Here is a 27,017-nt window from a genome sequence, read left to right on the forward strand (position 1 = left end):
AGATTGAGGGGGCCCCCTTCGAGGGCTCTGGCTTCATGGGTGGACTCTAAGCCTTCCCCCCACTCAGGCCTGTGGTCGAACCACTGAGGGGCAAAGAAGCCGGTTAAACACCTTAAGTCTTCAAGTACCGGGTCCGCTGAGGTTCCCTCACTGAGGGCTAATTTATCAGCAGTCTCTAAGGGGTAGCAGAAACACTCTAGGTCTGCAAATGGAACTTGAGTCCCCTGATTCGCCTGTGGTGACCACTGCCTCACTGGCACCTGTGACGCAGTTCACCTCCGGCGTAAACAAAATGGTAGTCCAACCCCTGCAGTCCACGGCTGCCTTTTTGTCTACCTCTCTCACACGAACGTGCACAACGGCTGGTACTGAGGGGGCCTGTCTTTGAGGCCGAGCAGCCTTTTCCACGTTTTGTGGATACCAAGATCCTGTTCCGCCCTCCGATGTAATAGTGTGCTTGGACTCCGCTGCCGCACACTGTTGGGTAAGAGACTACACAACACTTATCTGCTTGGTGTTAGGTAACCCACCTTTTGGTATAGGCCTGTACTAAACAAGTTGGTAGTGTGACTGAGCAGCCAAACCTATCTCAAGAGGGGTGAATGTGAGCTGTTGCAATGGCATTCACAAATACAAATATCCAAGTAACACTTAAACTCAAGGTTTCAGTTATAAATAGTTATTTATTTAACATCAGTTTTTTTTATAAGCGTTCTTTAAAAAAGACAAAATATGTAATCATCAAATATACTTTAAATTACTTTTCATTGGCTGGCTACAGAAGGTGTGGTCTCTAGTGACAATGGAAAGACTAACACATAACCTACGGGGCACAAGTGGGTCCTTCAGGAAGGAATGGGGAGCGGTACTAGAATACCTCCAATCAGACTACATGGGGCAATGGTGCCCGCATAAAATAAGAATCTTGGTCCGATTTACAGCATGAGAGCTATCCGAAAGGTTCAGAGGACAGAAATCGTCCGGTGCGAGGGTGGGGGGGGGGTTGGATGGGGGAATGTTGGGGGGGGAGGTGAGTTAGTTTGATATGCATGTACATCAAAACAATAAAAATATATTTAAAAAAAGAAAAAATACTTTTCATAATCGGCACAAGTTAGTGGATACTCGTTTGATATGCTTACACAATTACTAGACCTAGAGGTGACTTCATTCACAAGGACAGTAATGGCATTTATATATCATTAGTTCTACTTTTCAGATTCTGAAGTTGCAGAAAGGAAAGGTTAAAGGAAGGAATAAGATTAAACAGGTTCTTGGGGAATGTGAGTATGCTTAAATCTTCCAATGAAGTCTAGACAAGCCTTTCCCAGCAATAACAGTCTAAAACAATTTACCACCTGTGATGGACAGAACAGAGTCTGCATGGAGCCAGGACAGCCAAAGTCAATTGGAGCACACTCTATGGCGTGGAGGCATTTCTTAGATAATAAGACTTGTACAAAGTTAGTTTTGCAGAAATCACTTGTAGTGTCACAAGCTGTAAAGCCTGTGAAAAGAGACCCCAGGTCTAAACAGTACCTCTGGTTTGAAGAAGTGGTCCAGCTGGATTCTGTCCTGTTGCAGCGGTGCAGTCCCTGGGTTTTCTGGGCAACAGTCGTGGGGACAAGAGGGAGGACATCTGGAGGGCTCCTGTGGCTGCAATTTGGAGGTCATCGGCAGCTACGGCTCTTTTCGGATCAACGGCACTTTGCGGTTTCCGCGCTTGGTAAACACCACCACTGCAGATCTTGGATACCGGTTGGGCTTCCTTCACTCCTCTGGTCCTGCACTCTGGTAAGGGGACTCACGCTCTGGTCTTCCTGCTACTGGAGGGTCCTTGGGGAAACTCCTGGAGCTTCAGGACAGATTTCAGACATTGCACTCTACTACGGATTTCTCAACACGTGGCACTTGGTTCTTGCAGCAACGAAGTAGTACAGCCAATCGGGGAAGATGGTCTAGTGGAGTTTGTCTCTGGGATAATTGGTCCCACTAACCCAAGGGAAGAAGTCCCTTACGGAGCTTCTCTTGTCGATCAGAAAAAGGAGTTTCAGCACAGCAGCATGGCTTCACCGGTCACTTCAAAGGTCCAGGAGACTGCAGCAAGCTTTGTTCAAGGTATCTTCGTCTGGTGTTCCTCCCAGTGGTCGACTCTGCCTCTAGTTCCAAAACCCTTACCTTTTTAAGCAGGTTTCTCCCATTCATGCACAGCCTAGACTGTCAATCACACAGCAGGGTGGCTGTCCAGAAAGGACGGCCAGCCAATCAGTGCATTCCTAGAGACAAAGGATATGGGAGTTTCGGGGACCTCCCTCACATCCTGCCTTTCCAGACACACTGGAGCACGGGGCGGGCTACAGGGCTGAATCCTGCCAAAAGCAAACAAATAAAGGGCTGAAATCGGCCTTGACGCACAGAGTAAAACCCAAGAAAGACATCACAAACAGAAAGTGGCGAAAAAAGACCGGGGCCATTTTGACAAAATGGTCACCCATGGGTGCTATGCTGCAGCGGAGGATTTAGCCTGCGGTTGGAAAGCACAATGGTAGGAAAAAGTAAACCACTGCCACCAGCCATGAATAGTAGGAAGGGTAACATAAAACTGTTACATGAGAAAGTAGAAAAAGGGGATACTAAGTAACCCCTCCAGCACACTATGGAATATAGTGTGCGTTGGATCTACAAAGTTACAAAAGGTAAGAAGAGTAAATTTCACTCTACTGCCCTTGGAAACAATAGTTTAACCAAGAGAATGTATTTAAACCTTTGAGAAATCTGAAAGACTTCCCTGTGCCACTGCACTGAAGGTGATGTGTGTCACAATGTATAAAGATGCCTCTGGAGTTTGTCAGACTCCAAAACCAAAAGAAACCCAGTGTTCAAATCAAAGAAAAATACATGACAGTGGTCTCACTCTCTCCAGGATAAAAATTAAAAGTCCTAAAGTCCAGCAAAAGAGCTGGGCGTCTCTAAGGAAGAAGAGAATTGGCACATTTCTGAGAATTCTCCCTAACACCCGCCAAACGTGGCTGCATGCTACAAAGTTTTCGAAAGAAGTTCAGGACAAGGTGCTTCATCTTCCCTTCGAGGGTAAGGAACTGTTCCACTCCTCCACTGATGAGGAACTCACAAAAACCAAGGCAAGCACGCCTAGTGCAGAAACTGCCTAGTCATTTTCAGTCCTTGACAAAACCCCAGCAAAGGCACCTTATACTCAAAGGTCGGGGTCTCAAACGAGGTCCTTCTCTGGTTTAGTTTGAAGTTTTCAGGACCGGAGTGCACGCTGGGCAGAGGCTCCCGCTGGTGGCCGTTTTTTCTCTCGGTCAACAGCCTCCTCTTCAGCAACGGGTCATCTCCCCGCTGATAAACCATCTAAATGATGTTTTTCATTGGTGCACGAGACCCCAATGGGAGGACGTATTTTGGGTCATCTGGAGACGTGGCAGACCATCATAGAAGACCGATGGGTTTTGTCCATTGCCTGGGCAGGCTTCCGATTGCCCCTCCCCCTACTCCACCCTCTCACCATCCTCTCCAGCAGACTTGGTCGTCCTCCCTCAGAGCCGGGGTACATAACCTTCTAGACCTCAAAGCAGTGGAACCTGTTCCCTTGCCAGAGCAATGGGAGGGCTATTACTCCTGTCTGTTTACAGTACCCAAACCAAACAAGGCTGGCCGGCGCACTATCCTCGACCTCTCCAAGTTCAATCTCTTTCTACCCCAAGAGAAATTCAAGATGATTACACCCTGCCAGATAAAGTCCTCTCTCAGGGAGGGCAGGCGATTGGCTCAGCATGGTAGACCTTCAGGATGCCTACATTCATATTCCGACCTGGAGCCTGCATCGAAAATATCTACGGCTCTCCGTGGGAATGGAACACTTCCAATGTTGTGTGCCTCTGTTTGGTCTCAGCTCGGCACAGCTTGTCTTTACGAAGATGATGGCGGTCATCGCAGCATTCCTCAGATTGCAGGGAGTTCATGTATATCCATACTTGGCTGATTGGCTTGTGTGCAGTCCTTGCCCACAGGCCGCTACAGCCAATATCCAGTCACTCCTTCAGCTCCTGTTCCATCTTGGACTGTTGAACTGGTGGAAATCTTCAATGACAGTCTCTCAAGACCTAATCTTTCTGGGTTTACGTTGGGATACCATCAGCACCAGAGTGTTCCTGACTGAGGACAGGATTGTGGACCTTTCAGCCACGTGCCAGCTCTTCCTGCAGTCCTCCCACATGTCGTCCTGGTGGTTGCAGAGACTCCTGGGCCTCATGCGTGTTAGCTCTACCTCTTGCACGACTGAAAATAAGGCACACTCAGCTTCCTCTTTGGAGCTGCTGGTCCCAGGCTACGGATCCGGGCTCCAAGATGATTCCAGTCCCATCCTGCATGCCGGCAGATCGTCAATGGTGGTCATCTGCTAGCAACCTTTCAGTGGGGACCTCCTTCCAGGAGCCTTGCCCACAAGCAACGGTTACTACTGACTCCTCCCTTCTGGGGTGGAGAGCACCACTGCGCCACCTCGAGGTGTAGGATTTGTGGACGCCTCAGGACAGGCGGTTCCATATCAATTACCTAGAGCTCCTGGCACTTTTTCTGGCGCTCAAGGCTTTTCAACCCTCTATCACCAACAGTGTGGTTCGAATTTGCACTGACAATTCCGTAGCAATAATCTAAATCAACAAGCAGGGGGGCACCAAGTCTCCTACTCTGGTGGTCCTTGCTATCCAAATTTGGAATTGGGCTATCCAACACAATGTCTATCTTCAAGCTGTGCACATTCCAGGTCACATCAATGTGGCTTCAGACTCCCTCAGTCACCAATCTGCGGTGAGTTACGAGTGGGTGATTAACAGTGATGTTCTCACCAAGATCTTCCAGCAATGGGGTTCTCCAGCATTGGACCTCTTTGCGACATCATCGAACTGGAAACTTCCTCTTTATGCTTGCAGGGACGGGCTCAAAGTGTCTTCCTTGGGGGACGTCCTAGAGATCCTGTGGGACAACATGAAGGCTTCCGATTTTCCTCCTTTGCCGCTGATTCACCGGTCGCTCTGGAAACTCAGGAGTGCCTCCAACTGCACTCTCCTCTTCATAGCTTCCTGGTGGCGAGCCAGGTTCTGTTTTTCGGAACTGCAGCACCTGTCTGTGTGCTCCCCGATCAGGTTGCCACAGATTCCCAACCTTCCTCACCAGAGCAATCACCAGTTGTGGTACCCCTTCCCACAATCCTTCAGCTTGGCAGCCTGATACATGAGTCTGATCATTAGCGCTGTTAAACCTCTGAGGATAGCATGCATATAATTTAAGCGGCACGTAAGCCCTCTACGAGAGCGCAATACAGGAGCAAGTGGCTCCGATTTTGTCATTGGTGTCTAGCCAGAGAGCTTGATCCCAGACAGGCTTCTGTTGACTGTCTTGTCTTTTTGTATCTGACCTTGCAGCATCTGGCATCCATGTCTTATCATGCAGGACTTATTTATCCACCATTGCAGTTTATCTATCTACAGACAGTTGCTCTCTTTCACTGGCGAACCCAGTCATCAAAAGACAATTTTGCAGGTCTTCATCTTTTTCTGCCGGTTAGGGCCCCTCATCACAAATGAAATCTGAATGTGGGCCTCACCACTTTGTCATAAGACTTTTGAACCTATGGCCACTACCGAGCTCAAGTACCTGTACCTGTCTTGGAAGATGGCTATTTTTGATTGTGGTAACCTCTGCAAGACGAATAAGTGAGCTTCAAGCTCTGTCGAACATCCGTTCCTAACTTTCCGCAAGGATAAGGTTGCGCTTCGCACTCATCCTTCTTTCCTGCCCAAAGTGGTTTATGAATTCCACTTAAACAAGTCAATATCTCGGATGCTGAGAGGGCTTTACACAATCTAGACGTTCTCTGAAGTTTTACCTCAACAGAACAACCAAACGTAGAAGTTCTTCACATCTCTTGGTTACGTTTGGTGAACCAAAATGGAAACCAGCCTCGAAAGCGCCCATCTCTCGTTGGATAGCTTCATGTATTTCGGAGGCCTACAATATTCAAGGCCTTCAGCCCCCAAAGGGCATTCATGTACATCTGGTCTGTGGCAAAGTGGCTGCTGTTGCCTTCCAAAAATACGTCCCTTGGGAGTCCATAGCAAAGGCTGCTACGCAGGCTTCCCCATCGGCCTTTTGCAGACATTGTCTTGACCTGAGCTTCTGGGCTGATGCCCAATTGGCCAGGCAGTTCTTAAGAATGTGTTCCAATAAGGGAATTTCCATCCACCCACCCATATTTCCTGTGGGAGATTCCCAAGCACTGACCATAACTATGGAGGAAAGGAGACGGGACGTAGGAGTATGACAAAGTTACTCACTGTAGTGACTACCTTACTCCTAGTCCTTTGTCCCCTTTCCTCCATACGCCCGCCCGTCGTCCCCTCCAAGTATCCTCTATTGTTGCTAAATGGTCCTGGACCTGGTGATAGGAAAGGGCTGAAGGGCGATGCCCGGTGGCCCTGCGTAAAAATAAACGGACAACAAAGTTACTTTTTTGTTGCTTTAAAAGTGCTCTAGTCCTGTCCCGAAGGACGGAATGTCCCACAAGTATGGAGGAAAGGGGACTATGGACTAGGAGTAAGGGAGTCACTATGGTGCGTAACTTTGTCATTATGTCCTATTGATTGTTTTGCACACATTTATAACATAAAATCACGGAAAATCATTTTATATGGTAGTCACAGCAATCTTTTGAGGCCGCCATTTTAAATCTCTGCCATTACTGTTAGAGGGAAAATCTGGGATGGACTCATGGACAAAATGTGGCCCAATTTTCATGCTTCTGTAATAAATAGCACAATGCTTACAAATATTTCACCCTTCTGTTGTACTAAATGCAGCAGTGTTTTTTCTACTGTGCAATTTTTACAGATATATTACCAAATCAGCAGCAGGCTTTATCTATGGGGCATGGCGACAATGATCTGTGTTGGGTGCCGATTGATCCCAGGTGCTATGTGGCATTAGGGGCTCCTAGAGAAGGTCTCCATGCACACTTATCTCTGGGGGGCAGTGCAGCCCCCCTGCACTGCCCCCCACTCTGTTGCAGATTTTACTAGGATGGTGGAGACAGTTGATAAGGTTTTCATTGATCCACAATGACACTTTAATTATTTGTAGGCTGTGTGATGAATTCTATGGACTCGTCACTGTTTTCTCGGGGGTGGCCTCCTCCCATGTGGCCATGGGACGACCTCTGCTACCTGATCCTGACCTTGGTGGCGGCTATGCGAGGGTGGATCAAGTGGGAGCAGATGGCCCCTGGAAGGGGCTGGTGATAATCCAAGGGTGAGGCCTGGTATCCCCACTTTGCCCTTACAGGATGATTCTCCCATACAAAATACCGTAATGGCCTATTGTGACTCTTTCCCTGCCCCCTCAAAGGAGAGTGCTGGATTTCTCTCCATCCAACCTTCAGTTCAACTCTCAAACACGAACTTGTCCTCGAAACATGTTCAACCCATTCGTCCAACGTTTCCATATAGGTTAAAGGGAACTACTATACCCAGAATCACTGTGACGAGGAACAGGAATGGAGAAATAGAGTAGAAGAAGCCCTAGTGGTTGCAAGCATGCACCGGTGCCCGGGATATTTAAAAAAGAATCGGCAGAAGGAGTAGGAGACTGCTGGTGCGAGCAGGCTACAGCTCTTACTGAAAAGCTAAGAGAAGAAAGTTGAAGCCAACCGACTCAGATACCAACCATGGAAGGCTGCTCGAAGATTTGACGCGAGAAGGCCAGAAGCAAGTGCAGAGCTCCTGGGCGTTTGTCAATGGAAAGAAGCAACAAGATACTCACGGGAGACCGGCGAGGAGAAGAGAAGCCCAGCTGGATTCACAGGAAGCAGGGAAGCTGAAAGCCGAGCAGCGCGAGGTAGAGAACATCCAGTGGCTGTCAATGGCAGACTGCGAGCAGAACTGAAAACGCCATGGCGAGCCAGTGAGTCCCAGCTGTAGCAAAGAGAACACTGGGGTGTTTTGGAAAACCCACAGCATGTTAAAAATTAAACAGCCCAAACCAGATAACGAAAGGAAGCTGTTTGTTAATGCTGAAAGTGAGAGGGTAAATGTGCATTTACCAAAGCAAATCTTTGAAGCTTACCCCTATGTACCAAGTATAAGAAACAGTAGCAAAATATTTGCTGAACAAGGTGTATTTACCAAAAGGGCTGATATGATAAATTATCAAATGTGGGCTTGCAGAAACATGCAAACGCAAGTGTGTTGGAAGTGTGAGCAACACACTAACCAGGCAAGATACTGTGAACAAAAATAATTGTCCAAAAGGGCTAATGTGGTCAATTATCTAAAGTAGAACTGCAGAGACAGACCATTACAAAAAACCCTGGTAGGAGAATTATACCAGACATTACAAGCCTGTGAATACAAGAAGTCCTGGCAGGAGAGTACAATAGGCGATTACAAGTGTGTGACTATATGGGAACATAAAGAAACCCTGGCAGGAGAATATACCAGGTATCTTGACAACCCAAAGGCCAAAGACAATAGTGAATGACTTTGATACTGATCAAGGAGAAAGACACATTTTATTTTTGAGAAACTGTGTAGACGAATCCAGGGGAAGAGACACCCTCTGGATTAAGGAGCAATATCCTTGAAAGACGTTTTGTGAGTCATTTATTCCTTTTCCATTTTAAAACTTTTGAAACTCTTAATGCCCAAGACATTATCCTTTTCACCTTAGGATTTATTTCCTTAGAATTTGAGGGTCTGACTAGTACTTTGGACATGGACGGTTTTGTTTTGGACATTCTGGCATCCTTAGTTTTGAGATTAGGTAGGGAAACGCCTCTAGTACAGGGACAGAGAGGCATTTTTCAGCTCCTTTCATTTATTAATAAGTCTTTAGCCAGAACCATGTCTAACTTGTGTCTGAATTTCATTTCTGACTCCTCACAGCTGTATATTATATTTTGTATTTTATTATGGTGCGTTGTTAGAAACTGTTTGTATATTGTGTTTGTGTATATTGCATGTTTTTTTATCTTGTAAAACCGATGAAATCTGTCCTGATGATTGATCTATACAAACATTCTTTTCCTCCCATTTGACTTTTTGTAGACTTAAGTGTGAGGAGTCTTTCATGACCCAGGTGTCCTATGGCATTTCGATTGAAAAATATCCAAGTGTGTATTCAGAAGTAATGTCTGACAAGACTGCTATTAACGAGAACATGTTTCCTTTTCCGGCAGCATTGCCTCCTAAGCCAACAAAACCAAAAGCTTCAACAAGTAGTGCCCCAAATGGAAATGGAACAACATTGCAAGAAGCGGAGTGGTATTGGGGTGACATTTCCAGGTAACATGCGGTTGTCTTGTGGGCGTGTGTGGGGTCACAAGTTTTCATCTTTGGATGATTTGACATTACATATATATTTGTTATAGCTTGTCACTTGGCCATCTTGTTTCCAGTTGTGAGCTTTTTTTTTTTACCAAATGAATTAATTATCAATGTTGTCATCTTTGCCTTTCACCCCATAGGACCATACATTATTCCTTTCCAAATAGGATGTTTTTATCTAAATAAATCTGTTTATAAAATGTTCAATATAATACAATCAAAAATACTGAACAAGTAAACAATAAAATATCAATAACATATCAACTGTAAACCATGTCCAATTTACAAAGTGAGCAGTAAAATAAAAAAAGAGAAAAGGGAGAAAAAGGAAAAGGGGAATAAAAAAACCAAACTCTTTGACAACGTCCCAAATGTCAGAGTACTTGTCTACTTTTTTTTTTGTCCTGATTAGTTACCCTCTCTCTACCCAAAAGAATCGACAGGTCATGCAACCAGTCATCAGCAGAGGGCCTAAGGTCACGCTTCCAGAATTTTAAAATGTGTTTCTTCGCCACCAAAACAGCTCTGTAGACCCAGAAGAGTAAGCCAACATATGGATTAAACCTAATCAGAAATTATTTTATAAATAATTGTGAACATTGATTGCATATATAACATAATGGAGGAAACCATACAGTAGAGTTTGATACTTGGCACCCCCTGCCACAATCCGGGGTTTATATTTTAGCTCTATGTACATATTCAACTCACTTATTTGTATGTGTTCCTGGTCTACCCTCCACTCTCTGCCCTCCTTCCTCTGATTGGTCTGGATAATCCCTGGTAGAGCAGCTTCAGAATTTATACAGAGGTTACCTTACCCAGATTTTGACATGCTCCTTCTGTGTAGCATCCGGAGATCTACTATTGTAATTTTTTACCATTGTGTAAAGAAGGGATATGTATAGAATCCTGACTCTCTGCATCTGTGTAAAATTGAAGCTGCATTGAATGCAGAATCTGGGGAGCCACAGATTCCAGTGAAGTCTGTTGTACTGGACTACAGGATATGAGCTTGAACATGTGGCATAACCTTATCTGTAGGCACGCTGTAATAAAATATTTCATATAATATCAACCTGTACTCTCCTACCTAACTTCCTAACTGTATCCTGTAACATGTCATAAAGAAGTTTCCTTTCATACTTAAGTGTATCCTGGCGTTCCTGTTCCTGCTCCGTGTGATTTTTACCTGAAGTCCCAGGATACATCTTTGAAATATTTAATTCCGCTTTCCCCTTCTTACTTCCCTCGTGGCATTTCCGTTTTACTTTCGCTTCTCTGGGATGTGCTTAAAATTAGTGTCATTGTTGATTTACCCACTTTATCTAGTACCCACCCTAGGTGCTACCAAAGGATTCAAGGGTACCTTTATTTTAATGAAATGCCACCTTCAGAAGTTTCTCCAAAAACATGCCTCCTATCTTTGTCAAGTCTTCAAGAACCTTAGAATAATACAATATCCTGCTGCTCTTACACAGGGTCGCCACTTTCTGTCTTTTTTGCGAACAACGTTGAGAGGTTAGTAGTTTGCAACAGGAAAGACTGAGCTGTAAACATATGCGTCGGACATTGAATTCTAGATCGACCATCATTCTGAAGCGCATTCTGACTACACTCTCTGGGTACCATAGGTTAAGCACGAAGCAGACTTAGGAGATCAGGGAATTAATAGGTAGGTACATTTAGCAACACTTAAAAATAGTAACACAAGTATAGAAATATACTGTTTATTAGACAACAAAACACGTGGAGGTAAAACGTAATTATACTATATACTACAATCACACTTGTATACACGTATAAAAACACAGTGCAAAAGGGGATGGCACCAATGTTCCCTCTAATTATTTTTCTCTATGTGCGGAACCGGTTTGCTGTTGTGCGCACATTATTTTCCATGTGCAAAACTGACTAATGAGGAAAGACACTTTATGAGCTACCGTCGCAGAACAGAGTTTCGAAAGGAATTCCTCTTCCCAGCTACTGCAATTCTTAAAAAAATCTTACAACACTTTTTCCAAACACATAAACTAAAATAAAATATATCATATGTGATTATACAGAAAACTCATCAACCAGTCCAAGCCTTCAATATCTGCCACAGTACCTTACAAACATACTTCTGTGCGTAGAAAAATGTGTATGTTTTATGCCACTGGAAAATCACTCATTTGTATTACAAAACACAAATATCTCTTGTCATAACTGATGTGGCTGTCAAGAAACTCGGAATACATTTGCCAATGGATTAATGGCAGTTAAAAGCACCAGGAGAATGTGCTTCTAATAATTTGTGTAAGGATGATAATTGTATCAGAATAACTTCACCTTAGAAAATGATGATCCAAAATTCCTGTGCCTCTGCTTACATATTCACATTACGCTCTCGTAGATAGTGATAACACCATCGTTAGAGGTAAGACATATGCACCATGCGTTTTTACTCCCTAAAAAAGCAAAATGTGCCTAACAAAAAAGAGAAACAATGAACATATCATTGCTTCAACCCACAAAGCTCCACTGATATTTTTTCGAATGAGTGAACAGTAGAGCAGTGGCATAGGAAGGAAGGAAGGAACTCTAATAATATTAATGCCCAATCTCAAGAGGAATTTTATGGGGAAAGAACATCTTTTTAATAAGCATAAAGTATCCCTATTTGCAAAACTAATAACTTTTTTACTCCCATAAAAATCATTTGACTCCAAGTAGGGAGCAAAAGCTGATTAGAGTCCTGCTTGTTACCCTGACATAGGGAGTGAAATGACAAGGCACATAGTAAAGTGTATAGTTTTTCCCACCCTTCCGCACCATAAGCCTAGATAAAATTAAACAAGAGCCTTTCTGAGGTTTATTCTGGAGCCATGTTGAAGAAAATCACACATATATGCTTTTGTAAGGTAATCGCATCAATTCATCAGAGATACAACCGATTTAGTGCCTTCTTCTGTAACTATGGATCCCTCATCTGTAATTCTTTTTTATCAGTTAGATAAGATGCAGGGATATGCTAGAAACTGCAAAAACAGACCGCATGGCTATATTGAAAAGCCCACAGCAGTTGAGCATAGAAAGAAAAAGAAGGCGCTGTTGTCTGGATTGGTACTAGAATTCCCTATCCTTTAGCAAACATGCAACACATTTCATTCAGTGTATTGCTGAAATGTCTGACTTGGTCATTGGAATTTGCTGCTTTGTTCATCCCCCGCAAGGAGTGATGCATCCACTCATACCCTTCCCCGGCCCCTGTGCTTGCCTCCAATACTAGATGATAGACCAGTCGGTCCGATAGCACAGTGAGTAGAGCGCTCACTTTGCCATCTGTGCAGAGCCTGCTGATGCAGGTTTGAATCCTGGCAGTGCCAATCTCAGCCTTTAATCCTTCTGAGGTCAATAAATAAGCACCACACACCGTGGGTAACAATAAGCAGGGCTCCGATGCCTGAGAGTTCGTAGTGCTATATAAATGCAAAATTATTATTATAGAGAACTGTAAAAAGTAAAGGATTGTAGCAGTAAACACTCACTGGGATATTGACAGACCCACCATACTTTGCAAGCAAGGCATATTTAAATGACAACATATGATGTGATTTTTAACAATATCATGACTCTGCATGTACACAATTCTTTTGCAGCGCATACAAGATTATTTGCAACATACCCCAACCCACCCTTATATCATTGTGTAGGATCACACAAGGGCTCAGTTGAAACTATTTTTGTATAGAAGCAAGTTAGCACATAATGTGTTACGGTCTATGCCCAAAGAACTCTGAACACCTGGAAATGATGCAGATTTTTTTAAAAGTATTCTTCTGTCTGAATATCCGGTGCACTGATAATATGGTCGAGTAATCCCAGGCATAGTCCATACCCATTATCCCTTGTAGGGTAAGTAAATGATATTGCAATGTCGCTCTCTACTTATCGGGTAATGGTAGTAATGCGGAAGTAGGAGACAGTGAGCAACACATTTGTCTTTTCAAAATCTTTATAGGGCAAAATAATATTTGAGTTTTATAATGAGTTAACTTACAAGGGGGCCACTTCAAAGCAGTTGCGTGACAGATGTACAAAGAAGAGGAAGTATGAGATTTGGTTACACATCCAAGTAGCCTGCTTACTTACAGCCAGTATCCGATATTTGAGCTGGTAGTTCAATTATGTAGTGGGGGTGACGCTTTTCATAAGGCACAATGACTACCAGACATTCTGGCACGTGAACGTTATTCATGTTACAACAAACATAAAACAAGTGGGGATAGGTATGCGTCTGCTAACCATTCGCAGAGCCAAGAGAGGAAGAGTCAAGGTTGTCCAGTAGTATCTTAATGTACTCTGGGGCAGAAGTTAGAATTATAAGGGTTTGGTAGAGTCAGGTTTAGGAGTCATAGGTGGGAGGGAAAATCTTCGGTTAATGTGTGCAGGCTTATCTTGGTTAGATTCTTCTATTCGTGGAGCCAGTTTTCATATTAGTTTTTAACCTCTTGTGTGGTATTTTGCTGTTGGGGATTGTAGGTGCCATAGTAGAGTAATTCAAATTAGCAGAATATGAAAACGAGTTCTTTATTTTAAGAAAAAGAAACTGTTAGGTAATTGCTGTGGCTTGTGCCTTATTAAATCTTTTTGTGTAGGTGAGAATTGTCTGTGTGCGCTGCTAAAAATCTTCTGAGCGGCACCCAGAAGGAAGCCGGGCAAGCGCACATGCGCACAGCTTAGAGGGAACATTGGATGGCACTACACTTTACAATAATAGTTATCAATGAAGCAAATTAAAAGCAGACTTGTTTATAAGTAGAGCTAGAAGGTAAAAGTGGTTAACCATTAATACACAATATACCGAATCATAAGGCAGTTACTTGAATAAACCGAAGACATACATTCCTAGCCAGGTAAGTAAGAATCCCAGTGTCCCAACAAGATTTCTTTTATTTGGTAGGTGTGATGAATCTGATAATGTCATCACTACTGTGCCAGGGGTGACCTCTCCTCATGTGGCCAGGGGAAAGCGGCCTTTACCTGATCCTGACCGTGGGGTTTGCTGTATGAGGGAAGATCACATGGGGGAATGTGAACCTAGAGGGAGACAGCCCCCAATCGGGTGACACGTGGTATCCCCCTTTTCGTTTTAGGGATGTCCCATCCATCCCTCATGCCTTAATGGCCTATTGTAACAGTCTCCTTCAACCCCATGACTTGCTGATGGCATCTTTCAAAAGCCAGTAATCGGTAGAACGACAAGAACTGACTTTCAAACCTGTGTACATGAAGCCTTTGAAAGTACTAGGAAGAGGAATGGAGTTTTGAGGATCACTAGAGCAGGAAAGCCACTGCTGCACTCTTGTCATTGGAAAGGTATGCATTGCCGCAACATTTAAAATGCTGACCGCTGAAGGAAGCAAGCGAGAAGCCGATGGGAGCTGGTGGCTCCAGTCTGCCAGAGAGAAGGTTTGGAAATGCGTTTCCTCCAGACGCCGACTGGAAGGTCGGTGCATGATGTGCAGTCCAAGGAAGAAGGCACAAGCTGGGAGAAGATGGTGCCTGGGCCGGGGAGTTGTGGTAATGAGAAGCTGATGCAGGGGCTTCGTACCAGTGTGGATAGCCGAAGCGCCAAAACACTGTGCTGCTGCTGGACAGCGCTTCCAAAAGGATGCAAATCTGACGAAACACGAGAGCGACACAGACAGGCAGGGTCGGACTGGGACAAGAAATGGGCCCAGTCACCCAAAATAAAGTGGCCCACCCCTCGCGACCCTTGACCTCTGATGACATCACCGGAAGCGATGTCATTTGATTCCACCCCGAAGTGACATCCTGGGAAGAACAGGAAGTGGCATGAAATAGCATTGTTCCTAAATACACTAAATTACTGTGAATCCAAGCAGACATCCAATGCCAAATGATAATGTTCTTGTATAGCATTTACGCTTAAGCTCTTTTTTCTAGAACAAATATGCATACAATATCATCCAACCTGTGTTGGTACTCCTTTATCGACCCAGGAAGGATGAAAAGCTTTTTGGAGAAAAAAAAAATTGTTTCTATTTTTTTTCTTCTTCAAAACCGACCTAGGCATGGCCAGAAACCAGCCCCCAACTCCCCAGGGACGATTTCGGCCCGGCCAAGGGCCGAAAGGCCGAGGGGCCAATCCGACCCTGCAGACGGGACGAGAAGCCGACAAACAGGTTTTGCACAAGCGTAGAGTGCCGAAGTGCTGCAGCAGCACCGTATCGCTGCCTTGGGAAAGCTGGCCGAGCACCTCAGAAGCCAAAAATGGACCCCAAAGAAAGGGCGGGAAGTGGAGCAAGAAACACGATACCGGTGAGCCCACGGTGGAGGGTGGGACACCGGGTAACTGTTAAGAACTTGAGGTTGTTTTTTTTTTCTTCTATGGCAAGTGCATAATGAGATCCGCTTCGTGCCTCCTCAGTAATCTTCTCAGTCATGGTATTTGACAAAGTGGGAAAGAAAATAAAGTAAATATAACAAGAGAAGATTATAAGAAGGTGGACAAAACCAAGAGAAGAGACATACCTCTTGGTTTTTTGTGCATAGTGTGTTGTTTAAAAGTCCTGGCAGGAGAGTATACCAGGTGGAGAGCGGATCTGGGATTTGCACTCATATCAAGTTGTGTGAAAGCCCTGGCGGGAGAGTGGACCAGGCAAAGTCAAGTGTGTAAGAGTGGACTACATTAAATGCGTATAAAGGACCTGGCAAGAGATTATACCAGGTGTCTTCAAGTGTGTAAAGAGAACTGCATATTGTAAAAATAATCCAAAGGAAGATCCATGCCTTTAGGATGTTTTGAACTGCATTGAACGAGTAAAGAACCTGGAAGGAGAGTATACCAGGTATCTTGCGAGTCTGGCACTCAAAATCAATTTGGGGTCTTACTTTTTGAAAGGAGAATCCCCAAGATGATCCATGCCTTTGGGATTTAAGTAATCAGGTTAAGTAAGCGTAGAGCCATACGCATAAAATGAATATGCTTTATTCTTGTAGTTGGAGGTTGTGGCGATAGCACAATCCCAAGCCGGTATCTAGTAGCACAGGATATAAGGGAAGGTACAGGAACATCCATGGGCACATCGAGCCTCTCCCAACTGTTAATAGAACACATAGCAGCTCACTCACAGCATTCCACACTCAGAACTCTCAAAACATGCATGCAGAAAAGCCAGAGCACAGAGATAGCACATATTCGGAGCCTCAGTTCCAGTTGTCGATTTAGCCTTCTGTCCCAAAAGCCTTTCCTTTTATGCAGGAACCCATTCATTCAGTCCTATGGACCTGTCAATCACCAGTTCAAACTGGTTACAGCCAGGCATATCCTAAGACCAAGGCCAGGGATGTTTCGGGCTCCTCCCTCACATCCTGTCTCAGCAAACACACTGGAACCTAGGCAGGCTACACAAAGGGATACTGGCAAGGCAAAACTCGGAGGACCCACCTCGAATGGTAGAATAAGGTCAAAGAAGGAAAACACACGAAAAATTTCTATAAAAGATGATTGGGGCCACTTTGGAAAAATTGTCACCCATAGGTGCTGTAATGCAGCTGTGGAAACAGCTTGCGAGTAGGAAACACAAACATGGTAAAAAGGTATCCATTGCTACCATTTAGGTTTGTCTGTCGCTGTAACTATACAAGTTACAGGAGCAGTGGGAAAGTTGTTACAATGTAGCCCCTCAGCACTCCACATAAGTTTGTGTGTGCCACATAAGGTTGTGTGCGCTGATGCCACAAAAAGAAAGGTACGTAAGATAACAGAGTATCTTACTATCCTTGGGAACAGAAGTTCTTAGAAAAGAGTAATAAAAAACAGAATTGGTAGCCCAAAGGACATCCCAGCAACACTGCACATAGGGTGCTATGTGCTGCAAAAATGCATTACAGATGCCTGTAGAGAAATACATGGATGAAAGCATGACTCCATTAAAAGTAAGAAGAATACAGTAGCAGAAAAATAGGGTTCCCATCTCAGAGCAAAAGAATGAGTGAGTGGTAAAAAGTCCCACTTACTTAGGAGAGTAAAGCAAAAAAATCCCAGTAGTCAAGCAAAAGTGCTTGGGGGGTAGGGGAGGTCTCACAGGTTGAGGGGAATTGGCACAAGAGCGGAACATTCTCCCTAGCAAAGTCGACGAGCATAGACTCCAGTGCTGTCCTGGTAGAGCCCTACCCCTCAGTCCTGATCTCATGATGATCCTTGCTGGTGCTTCAACCGCTGGACCTTTCTACACCCCCTGCTTGAAGCTCTGTGCCTTCTGAGCTTTCAGAAGCGTCTCTGGACTAACCAGTGGACATACCAGCTACTACAGAGCTACCATGCTGCAACAGTCGCCGTTTTGAGTACATCCTGGGAACTTTGAGAATCTCCAACTTGTGGAACATGACATATGCTCCAGCATTTTCATCCTTTCTACATGAATGGAAGCTGTGCTTTGTTCATCCTTTGCGGATCGGCTGTCGCCACCAGACCGTGGTGACTCCTATTGCAACAATCAGTCTTTGACCCTAAGAGGTGTCCAGAGATGGTCTGCCCTACAGAAGTCTTCAACTCCCTTCATTTGATTGTTCTACTGGAATCTGTCTGGAACAGATTACTAAGCACCATGACCGACCAAAACTAAATCCTGGCTGAAAGTGACCTCTGCATACGTGAACCCTAGTCCTTCCTCGACAGGACCAAGCATAGAACAGCGTGTCCTCAATGGATTCCGGAACACCAGCAGTGGTCTCAAGGGAAAACTGAGTCAGTGAGGTAAGTTAATGTTAGGACCGTTTTTCTAAAGTCCAACTAAGGGCTTAGTAAAACCATTCAACTGAGACAGTAAAAGACTCCACTCTTAGTATAAGGCTGTACCACCTGAGTTCAGGGTAGCGTAGAGGGAGCAGCCAGGGATAACTTAAGAGGGAGAGAGGGCGGTGGAATCAGTACAAAAATTGTAGCACACATATGGTCCAAAGAAAAACGTACACTATGTATTGTAAACGTACAAGTAGACGAAGGTAAATCTAGGGTAAATAAGTATGATCACAGATCATATAAACACACTATAAAAAACACAACACTATGCTTTAAAATTCAGACCAAAGCACAGACCTTATTTAGGAATCTTGCAATATTTCTAGGGAAGTCAGACCTTTGTATACACATTCAGTATAGGGCACACCTATTCTTAGGGAGTAAAACCATACATTACTTTCAGATTATTTTACAGTAATAGAAGGGTAGTAGAGCCTATCAGTTATACAGTGACGCGCAGCAAGAAATCACTTAGTAAATCAACTGGCCAATATACTTTTCTGAATAGTGGAACACTTATTCTAGGAACAGTAAAAACCTATAACTCTGATTCTGGATAAGTTATTCTAGGGGAGTTGGACCTTGGGGTCTAATATTCAATTACAGTTGCTTTTCAGTTCACAGGCTAAGGGAAGCAGTAACTTAACTTATTTTTGGATGACACTCCGCTATGCAAGCTAAGTAAAACCTCTATATACATTTGTAAGAAGCTACCAGTAACCTAAAAGTTAAGTATGACCTAGGCAGACTTCTACTGGACAGGCTAACGCCCCTTTTGAGAAGAGGGGAAACCAATTCACAGGTTGAGTAAGTTAAGCTTCCATCTACTTTCTGTTAGAATTGCGAGACCATTTCTAAGCAAAGTAAGACTTTGAGAATACTTATTTAAGAATGCACACAGCTTATTTCAAGGTCAGCTTATTCAAGGTAAGTAAATCCTATTTGTGCTGCTTGTGAATCCGTTTAGAATCGCATGCTGTGCATACAGTCTGACATCTAGTGGAAATCGTAGAGTATTGCAGCTTTCTTTTAAAGATCGAAAGGGGACGTCGACATGGGCGTGACTGTAACACTATCCCAAACATAACGTGTAGTGTACCCAAAAACCCTTGCACATCGAGGTCCTTCAGATTGTTTTTTTTCCGCCACCCTAGTTGGTCGCCTATGCGGAGCTCGCAAGTGTTCTATATTGCTAACTTTGTCTCCACGACCGATGGACGTCTAGTCTTCCTACTAATCTTCTCGACGACCGCCTCGTGGGTTTCCGGCCGCCAGCCACGTCTTCAACTGCTCAGCGACTGTTCAACTGCTCGACGACTGTCAACCGCGTGGCCTCGGCCCACCGGCCAGACCCTTACAGTAGGGCGAGTGGGGCCCTGGGTTTATTCATCTCTAAGAAATGTATTTCCTTTATCCCTCTCTTTCTCTTCTTGGTCTGGCTGCCGCTACCATCTGCTATGTAGAAGACGCCCTTTAAATTTTGCGCGCCGTATAACGGCAAGTTTCCTTGGAAGGACACCCATCGCCGTTGCAATCAGTGTTTTCCTCGAGACCACAACGAGCGCTGATGCAAGGCCTGTAAGCTCTTTTGACAGACGGGCGGACTAAACGGTGGGCGGCCTATGTTATGCAGGCCGAAAGCCTTTTCCCTGTTGGCATCGTTGCTTCGGACGAGGAATCCGTCGGCAGCCATGACTCTGAATTGGAAGCCATTGACCTCTCCGTGGAAAATGCAGGCTCCCAAATGCCCTTCCCCAGCCCTGACAGATGGGCCACAGGCTCTGTTATGGGTTGATCACACCCCAGCAACGAGGGCACCCACGCACCATGGGTGCAAAATCACACAACCCCTAAGGCCTCTTTGACGGAATCATTGAAGTGCACCACGCCAAGAGGGCCTCTGTAAATTTCGACGGCACCTGCCGTACCTCACGTTTCGTCACCCTCCACGCAACCGCTTTCGTGGCATGCGACTAGGCATCCCTCTGGAATGGGAGTGCACCCTAAAAAACATACCGTTGTCGACACACCATCCAAAGGCGCACAAGCACCCAAGGCCTCGGTGGAGTCACTGACCACCTTCAGGCACGTCAAGACCTTCGATACAACTGTCGAATATTCACAAAATCCTTGCGGCTATTTCGGTGGCCACGGAGCACAATGGCACCCCCTCTCATCGAGAGGAGAATTCTGAAGCCCCCAAGCCTCTCTAAGGCCTTGTTCGGAAAATCTCCTCCTCCTGGGCAACCTTTTCCACCCTTTTGCCTCTTCCCTATGGACTAGGGAGAGGTTTGAGCAATACATGGACAAAATGGCCCAGTTTGTGGCCCGGTACATTACAACAAAAAGACCCAGGGAAGAGCACTCCTGCCCCGTCCCTTACAAACTACAGAAATGACCCATCTCTGCACAGGGACACCAGGAAGATATCTTGGATGTCCCAGAGGACCCATCACAAGAGGATACTCATGAAGACCTTCATCCTCGTGCACAAGACACGGCTGATCAAGACCCAGACTAGGATCAGCATCAGGTGGAGGATCAGGGCCCTTGACTATCACCAACGCATTCCCCTGACCCGGTCGTCATCTGCCTAGTACTCCCTTCTCCTCCACAGAGGGATTTGTCACCTGTTGACGACCAGATGTTTAACGCCCTTTTAAAAAAGAGCAGCCGATCATTAAAAAGAGCAGCCGACCATTTCCAAATTGCAACACATGAGTCGAGTCCAGACTCCAACTTCGTGGAGGATATTCTCAAGGAGAAGGCTCTGACTAGTCAAGCCATCCCCTCCTAAACTCTATAAAGAGGCGCCTGACCCCTTCCTTGCTGTCCCGGTCTCACACGGGCGGTCAACCAGGTTGAAAATGTATTCCGCCCATCACCTTCAGACCCTCTACATAAGTGGTCATGCTACACCAGATTCTTTGGTGGTCACTACCACTGAGAAGAGGGCAGGGTTCCACTGTCATCATCGGAAGCCCCTCCGGAGAAAGACTGTAGAAACCTTTATGCCCTGGGTAAACTGGTCACCGCCTCTGCGGCCTACTCCACGAGGATCGCAAATACCACTCTCCTGCAAGTTAGTGATGTCCAATGGGGCATAGTTCAGGATAGTCTTCAAGATTTTCCAGAGCCCACCAAATAACTCTGCTGGTGGTTGTGGCTAAAGGCAGACAAGGAACAACAGTTTCCTATTTAAGGAAACCGGCGTCCCCTGCACACTGTGTGCAGGGGACGCCGGTTTCCTTAAATAGGAAACTGTTGTTCCATGTATGTATTCCAGCCTAGATATCAAGGCTGAGCACTTCTCCCCTGTACCTCAAATAGCATACTATTCCTGACTTAATTACTTTGAATCATTACTATATACACTCAAAATAGGTGTGCATGGTGATTATCAAACTTCTTGCTAAAGGCAGACAAGTCACCCATAACATATTGAAGAACACCCTGGACTCTGCTGAGACTGCTGGACGTGCCCCAGCTCACGGGACCTTACTTAAAACACGCCTGGTTAAAGAACTCCGGCTTTAAAGCCGAAACTCGGGCCTCTCTGATCAACAAGCTAGTGGAGGGCTCCAACCTTTTTGGGAACGCTGTTGATGACACGCTGGAGACGGCAAAGGAAGAACACAAAAGACTAAAGTCGCTTAGCCATATCACGGCCAAACCCTTACACCAAAGTGGAGGCAAGACTCATCTAGTAGCCACCAATACCAACAAAGAGTCCCTCGTAGGGGCAATGGTAGAGGCAGGAACTCTACTCATGGAGGCTCCCTGGCTCCCACCTCAGTGACTCACCGGTACGGGTCCTCTCCGACGCTTTACCTGGTCGGGTCGCTTGTCATCATTCATCCCCGCCTGGGACGGGGGGGGGGGTTACATCAGACCAGTGGGTACTAAAGACTGTTGCCCACGGCTACTGTATCAAGTTTCTCAAGCCCCCTCGATACCACCCACCGAGAAGCAGATGTCTTTCGCCAGGACACCTGCGCATCCTGCTGGAAGAAGTTCAGGTCCTGCTGGAAAAGGGCTATCGAAGACGTCCCCATTCTCCAGGAAAACACGGTTATTTATTCAGTGTACTTCCTTGTACCCAAAAAGGATCTCACCATGAGCCCTGTTTTAGACCTGCGTCGGTGAGCAAGTATGTCAAACCTCAGAAATTCAGGATGACAACACTGCAGGAGGTAATCCCCTGCTCCAGCAGTGGGATTACATGGCCACATTGGACATGTAATCCCCTGCTCCAGCAGGGGGATTACATGGCCACATTGGACATGAAAGATGCATACTTTCATATTTCAATGTTGCCAGCACACAGAAAATAATGCTGGTTCATGATAGAGGACACCCACAGTTCAAGGTTCTCCCCTTCGACATTGCCTCAACACCATGGGTATTCACAAAGGTACTGGCAGTAGTAGCTGCTCATCTGCTCAGGCAGTCCATCCCAGTCTATCCTTACCTTGGTGACTGTTAGGCAAGATTGTATGCGGTACCCTGTGGGATACTGCACCAGCCTTGTCCTCTTGGCAGTAGTTAACCCAACCTTTGATGTAAGCATAAACTTCACAAGTTGGTAGAGTGACTGAGCAGCCAGGCTTATCTCAAGAGGGGTCAATGTGAGCTATAAGGTTGTAACGCATAGTTTCACAATGGCAGTTATTCAAATAAACGCTTATACACAAGGTTTCTTGATAAAGCAATCATTCATTTATTTAACAGTCAGTTGAATACGCCTTCTTTAGAAGGGAGCAAAACATGTAAAACTTTCAAATATACTTCAAAACACACTCTTAGTTTCTCTAATCAGATGATGCCCATTGCGGATGGCACACAGGCACTTCCTACATCCTCAGGTGACTTAAATAGCTAGGACACTGTGGACATTGATTTATCACTGGTACATTAAGAACAATGCTGAGTTTGGTGCAAAGGTTAGATATGGGAATAAAACAAAGGTTAACAAATAATTCATGAACTGGTAAGTACTCTTTGAACCCTCCAATGCAAAGAAAATTAACGCTTTTCTTGGGAAAGGCAAAAGCACAAAGTCAGAGGTAAGAAGAGTCTCTCATGGAGCCAGGACAGCCAATGTTAGTTGAGCAAAGTCTAGGGGAGCTGGCGATCTTCTTGCAGGTAAGTAAAAGTCTTGCACAATGTTTTTAGTAAAGTTTGTAGAAATGAAATAACTGAAGGCCACAAGCTGGGAGGCTTGTGAGGGGCAAAGCTGCAAGCAACTCTGCAAGGGCAACCAAGACATATCTCAACTGAGAGCTAGCAATGCTACACGACAAGAGACAAGTATTCTTAGTTTTACAGTACCTTTGTTAGAAGAAAAACTGCTTCCAGCTGGCTTCTGTTCCTGTGTAGGTCTGCAGATCCTGTGCTCCTGGGCCACCGCTGTGGGGACAAGAGGGAGGATGTCTGGGAACTTCTGCACTACCAATGGAAGGTCGGCGGCAACAATGGGACAAACTTCAGATCAGCGGCACTCCGCGGTTTCAGCTCCTCGCGTCTCTCTCAAATAGCACCACTGCTGTCTCTCGGATACCAATATGGACTTTCCTTGCATCTGGGGTCCAGCACTCTGTTGAAGTGGCTCAAGCTTGGTTCCTCTTGCTTCAAGAAATGTCAAAAAAAGACCACCGGGCCATTTTGACCAAATGGGTCCCCAGGGGAGCTTTACTGCAGTTGCAGCCTGCGTTAGAAAAAGCCACCAGCCATTAATTGTAGAAAGGTTAACATAAAAATGTTACTTAAGAAACTAGACACAAGGGATACTAAGTAACCCCTCCACCACCCTATTGCAGGATGGTATGTGCTGGGTCTAGAAAATTAAAAAATGTAAGTAAAGGCAGTTTCACTTCTCTGCTTTTGGAAACAGTAGTTTCACCAAGAGAAGGTATTTAAACCTTTGGGAAATCTAGGACTTCCCTGTGCCACTGCACCGAAGGTGCTGGTCACAATGTAAAGATGATATGGAGTTTGGAGTCTGGCAAAGTCAAAAGAATCACAGAAAACACATAGAATTAAAAGTGCAAAGTCCCAAAGTTCAGCAAAAGAGCTGGGGGCGTCTAAGGTGGGAGGAAATTTAGCACTAAACTGAAACTTCTCGCTAACACTCAGAGCTTAGGTTGCCTCCAGGTAGTGCTAGAATTCGCCTTCCTGTAAGGTTTCAGCATCAACGGGTTCTGTTCTGAAAGGTTTATTTTGTTTGGGACTACTGAAACGCCTGCTGTCGCCCTTGTGCAGTGACTGTCACTGGAACCGGCCATCCCACATAGAGTGTACTGAAGAGTCCTGCATCAGTGTCTGCTGCATTTCTTCAATGGAAAGATCTGCACTGAACTCCTGGACCCGACCAGGATCTTGCTTGTACCCGCAGCTCCTGGGCATCTTCTACTGGATCCAACACAGGAAAACCTAACTCCACTGACCCCCATTTGACTTGCCATGTCTTTTGGGAAAATCGAAGTATGGGCAGTGAGCAGTCTCAACACATACCAGTGCCACTATCGCCTCCATTATAAAGTTTGTATAGAACTTTGATTTGTATTCCATTCCATTGCTTTTCGAACGTCTGAGAAAAGTGCTATAAGAGCCAAGAAAAGTCCTTTACTTACCTGTAAATCCATTTGAAAGACTTCTGGATCAATCTTCACACCCACAGGAACATTTCCTAACTTTAGCCCAACTTTTAAAGGTACTTTGAACTTTTGGGCACAAGGCCCCATTCAACTTAGAGTTGGACTTATAAAGTTAGGGCTTGCATTCCTGTGGACTGTTAATACATTTACCTAAGTGCTTAACCATCTCCTTGCAGGTATGGGGTCATTTGTATGCATTGTATTAACTGTGACTGTATATATGTTTTTGTTGTTTAGGGTTGACATATTACCTGCTTGATTCATTTTTCATAGTGTGTATTTGGGTTTATAATATAGTATTTTTGTATTTACTGTCGAAGTATAATCATTGTGTGTTTCACTGTGTGGACACGTTGTGGACCCCTGACGCCACCCATCTCTCCAGAGAATTATCTGTGCCACTCTCCACGCTTTCCTTGATTGGGGGTTGGGTAAGCTCCCAGGATCCCCTGTACAGCAGAGCTTGGGTGGGCTCCTAAACTCTGTCCCCAGGCAAGAGTTTAGAAATCCATCTAAACAGGAGTTTTTTTAGTAAACTGTAACTTTGAGTACAGGAACAATGTGTCAATTTCTGAGGGCTTTTGTGAACCAGTATTAAGTGCGATTACCTCTCAAACAAGGTGAGAGTAATGCATGTTGACTTGCATTTTGAAAGACATACTCCACTTTCTGCATTAAACAAGAATAGAAACCGTACAATCCTTTTGTCAAGTAGGTTTTGATGCATCTTGTGAAAAGCAGGTTCTGATACGTTCAATGTAGAATTGTGGTGTTGTCCAGTTGTCTAGTTAGCAAAACCTTTTTTTGAAGAAGCTGGACCTTTAATAAAATACCAGTTGATATAGTGTTTTTTTATCATCTGTATTGTGCCACAGGTATCGGTGCTAAATCGGAAAAACTTTTGAAGAATTGCTAGAAGAAATTTGAAAAATGGGCTTGGGTTGAAATGGTTTGGGAATTGAGAACGCATTAGTAGAACAGAATGGCGGTAACAAGCGGGACCCCGTAAGGGTGGAGAATAGGATAGGCGGGAGGATGGGGCACACAGTTTGGGAATATCGTGATGGCTGCAATGTGAAAAGTTCTCCTAACAAAGAAATACACTAAGAAATGTGTAATTTTCAAACTTACATTTTAAAATTTAAACTAACAATGCAAAGTCTTCAAAGTATACAACAGTGAGTTTCTAACCCCTTAAGTGCCAAGGGCGAGGTATCTCCTCCTTCGAATTGCCTCCCTGTTGCCAAGGACGAGATACCTCGTCCTTGGCCCTTAAGGGGTTAATGAAACATAAAACGTTATAAGGCATTGAATGGTGAAATACCAAAGTCACCAAAAAAGGCCTTGGCACTGGGGCGGAAAACCCATGGCAGTTTACTTTAATTTTCAAACGTGCTTATTTGAGACTTACATTTTCAAAGAATAATCTGTTACTGTAAAAAGGAGACGATACGATACCGATTTGGCTTTACAAATTCATGTGGTCTGTGACAATAAAACAAGTCCTCACCTCAGTCGTTCCACGGGAAATGTATTTATTCACTGCTTTGTGGACAACAGCCGTGAAATGTACAGTTTGAAGGCAGGCAATTTAGATGGCACAAGATAACATTAATTTATTTTGCCACGCCCTTTCTGTGAAGACAACACGTTTCAAACTCTAAAATGTATTTGGTTCTCTTTCTGGTAGCGCAGTGCCCAGCTTTGGCTATAATTGTGCGTGTGTTTGCACGTGCCCAGCTGCTGGTCAGTCTGGCTCCCTCGATGCCCTTGTATCTTCTGCTGACTTGTTTGCAGGGTTTCTCAGCCCTTCTCAATAGGATTAACTTCCAGCGGTCTTATCTGGCACACTGCAGTGAATCACGCCATGGCATTCCTTTTGGTGTGAAGGGGGCTCATCTTTGAGGCAAGGACTATAAAGAATCAGGGCTGCATGTTACAACTGGACAAAGTTCCTTCAGTTGTCTCATTGGGTCTTGGGATATGTGAATACTTGAGGTATTCTATGCATACTGCACTTGTCTCCCTTCTTGTCTCCAGAAAAATATTGGTTGAAAATAAAATGTTAACCTGAGTGCACAGATTGTGTGTGGCTGACCTCTGGTCGGAAGTGGAGATCTGCAATATTTGGCTCTCCGGATGTTTTGGACT

The 27,017-nt window shown here is 44.9% G+C and overlaps 1 protein-coding gene across 1 annotated transcript in view; it reads left to right on the forward strand.

Annotated features, from left to right (window-relative positions):
- Positions 1-27,017, forward strand: part of PIK3R2 (phosphoinositide-3-kinase regulatory subunit 2) — a 486,396-nt gene that overhangs the window by 353,230 nt on the left and 106,149 nt on the right. Inside the window, exon 8 of the mRNA XM_069649253.1 lies at positions 9,251-9,356. Within this exon, the coding sequence (XP_069505354.1) occupies positions 9,251-9,356 (106 nt within the window). The remainder of the gene's footprint in view (positions 1-9,250; positions 9,357-27,017) is intronic.

This window comes from Ambystoma mexicanum, chromosome 1p (genome assembly GCF_040938575.1).
Source record: "Ambystoma mexicanum isolate Mex_15411 chromosome 1p, UKY_AmexF1_1, whole genome shotgun sequence".
Taxonomy (NCBI): Eukaryota; Metazoa; Chordata; class Amphibia; order Caudata; family Ambystomatidae; genus Ambystoma; species Ambystoma mexicanum.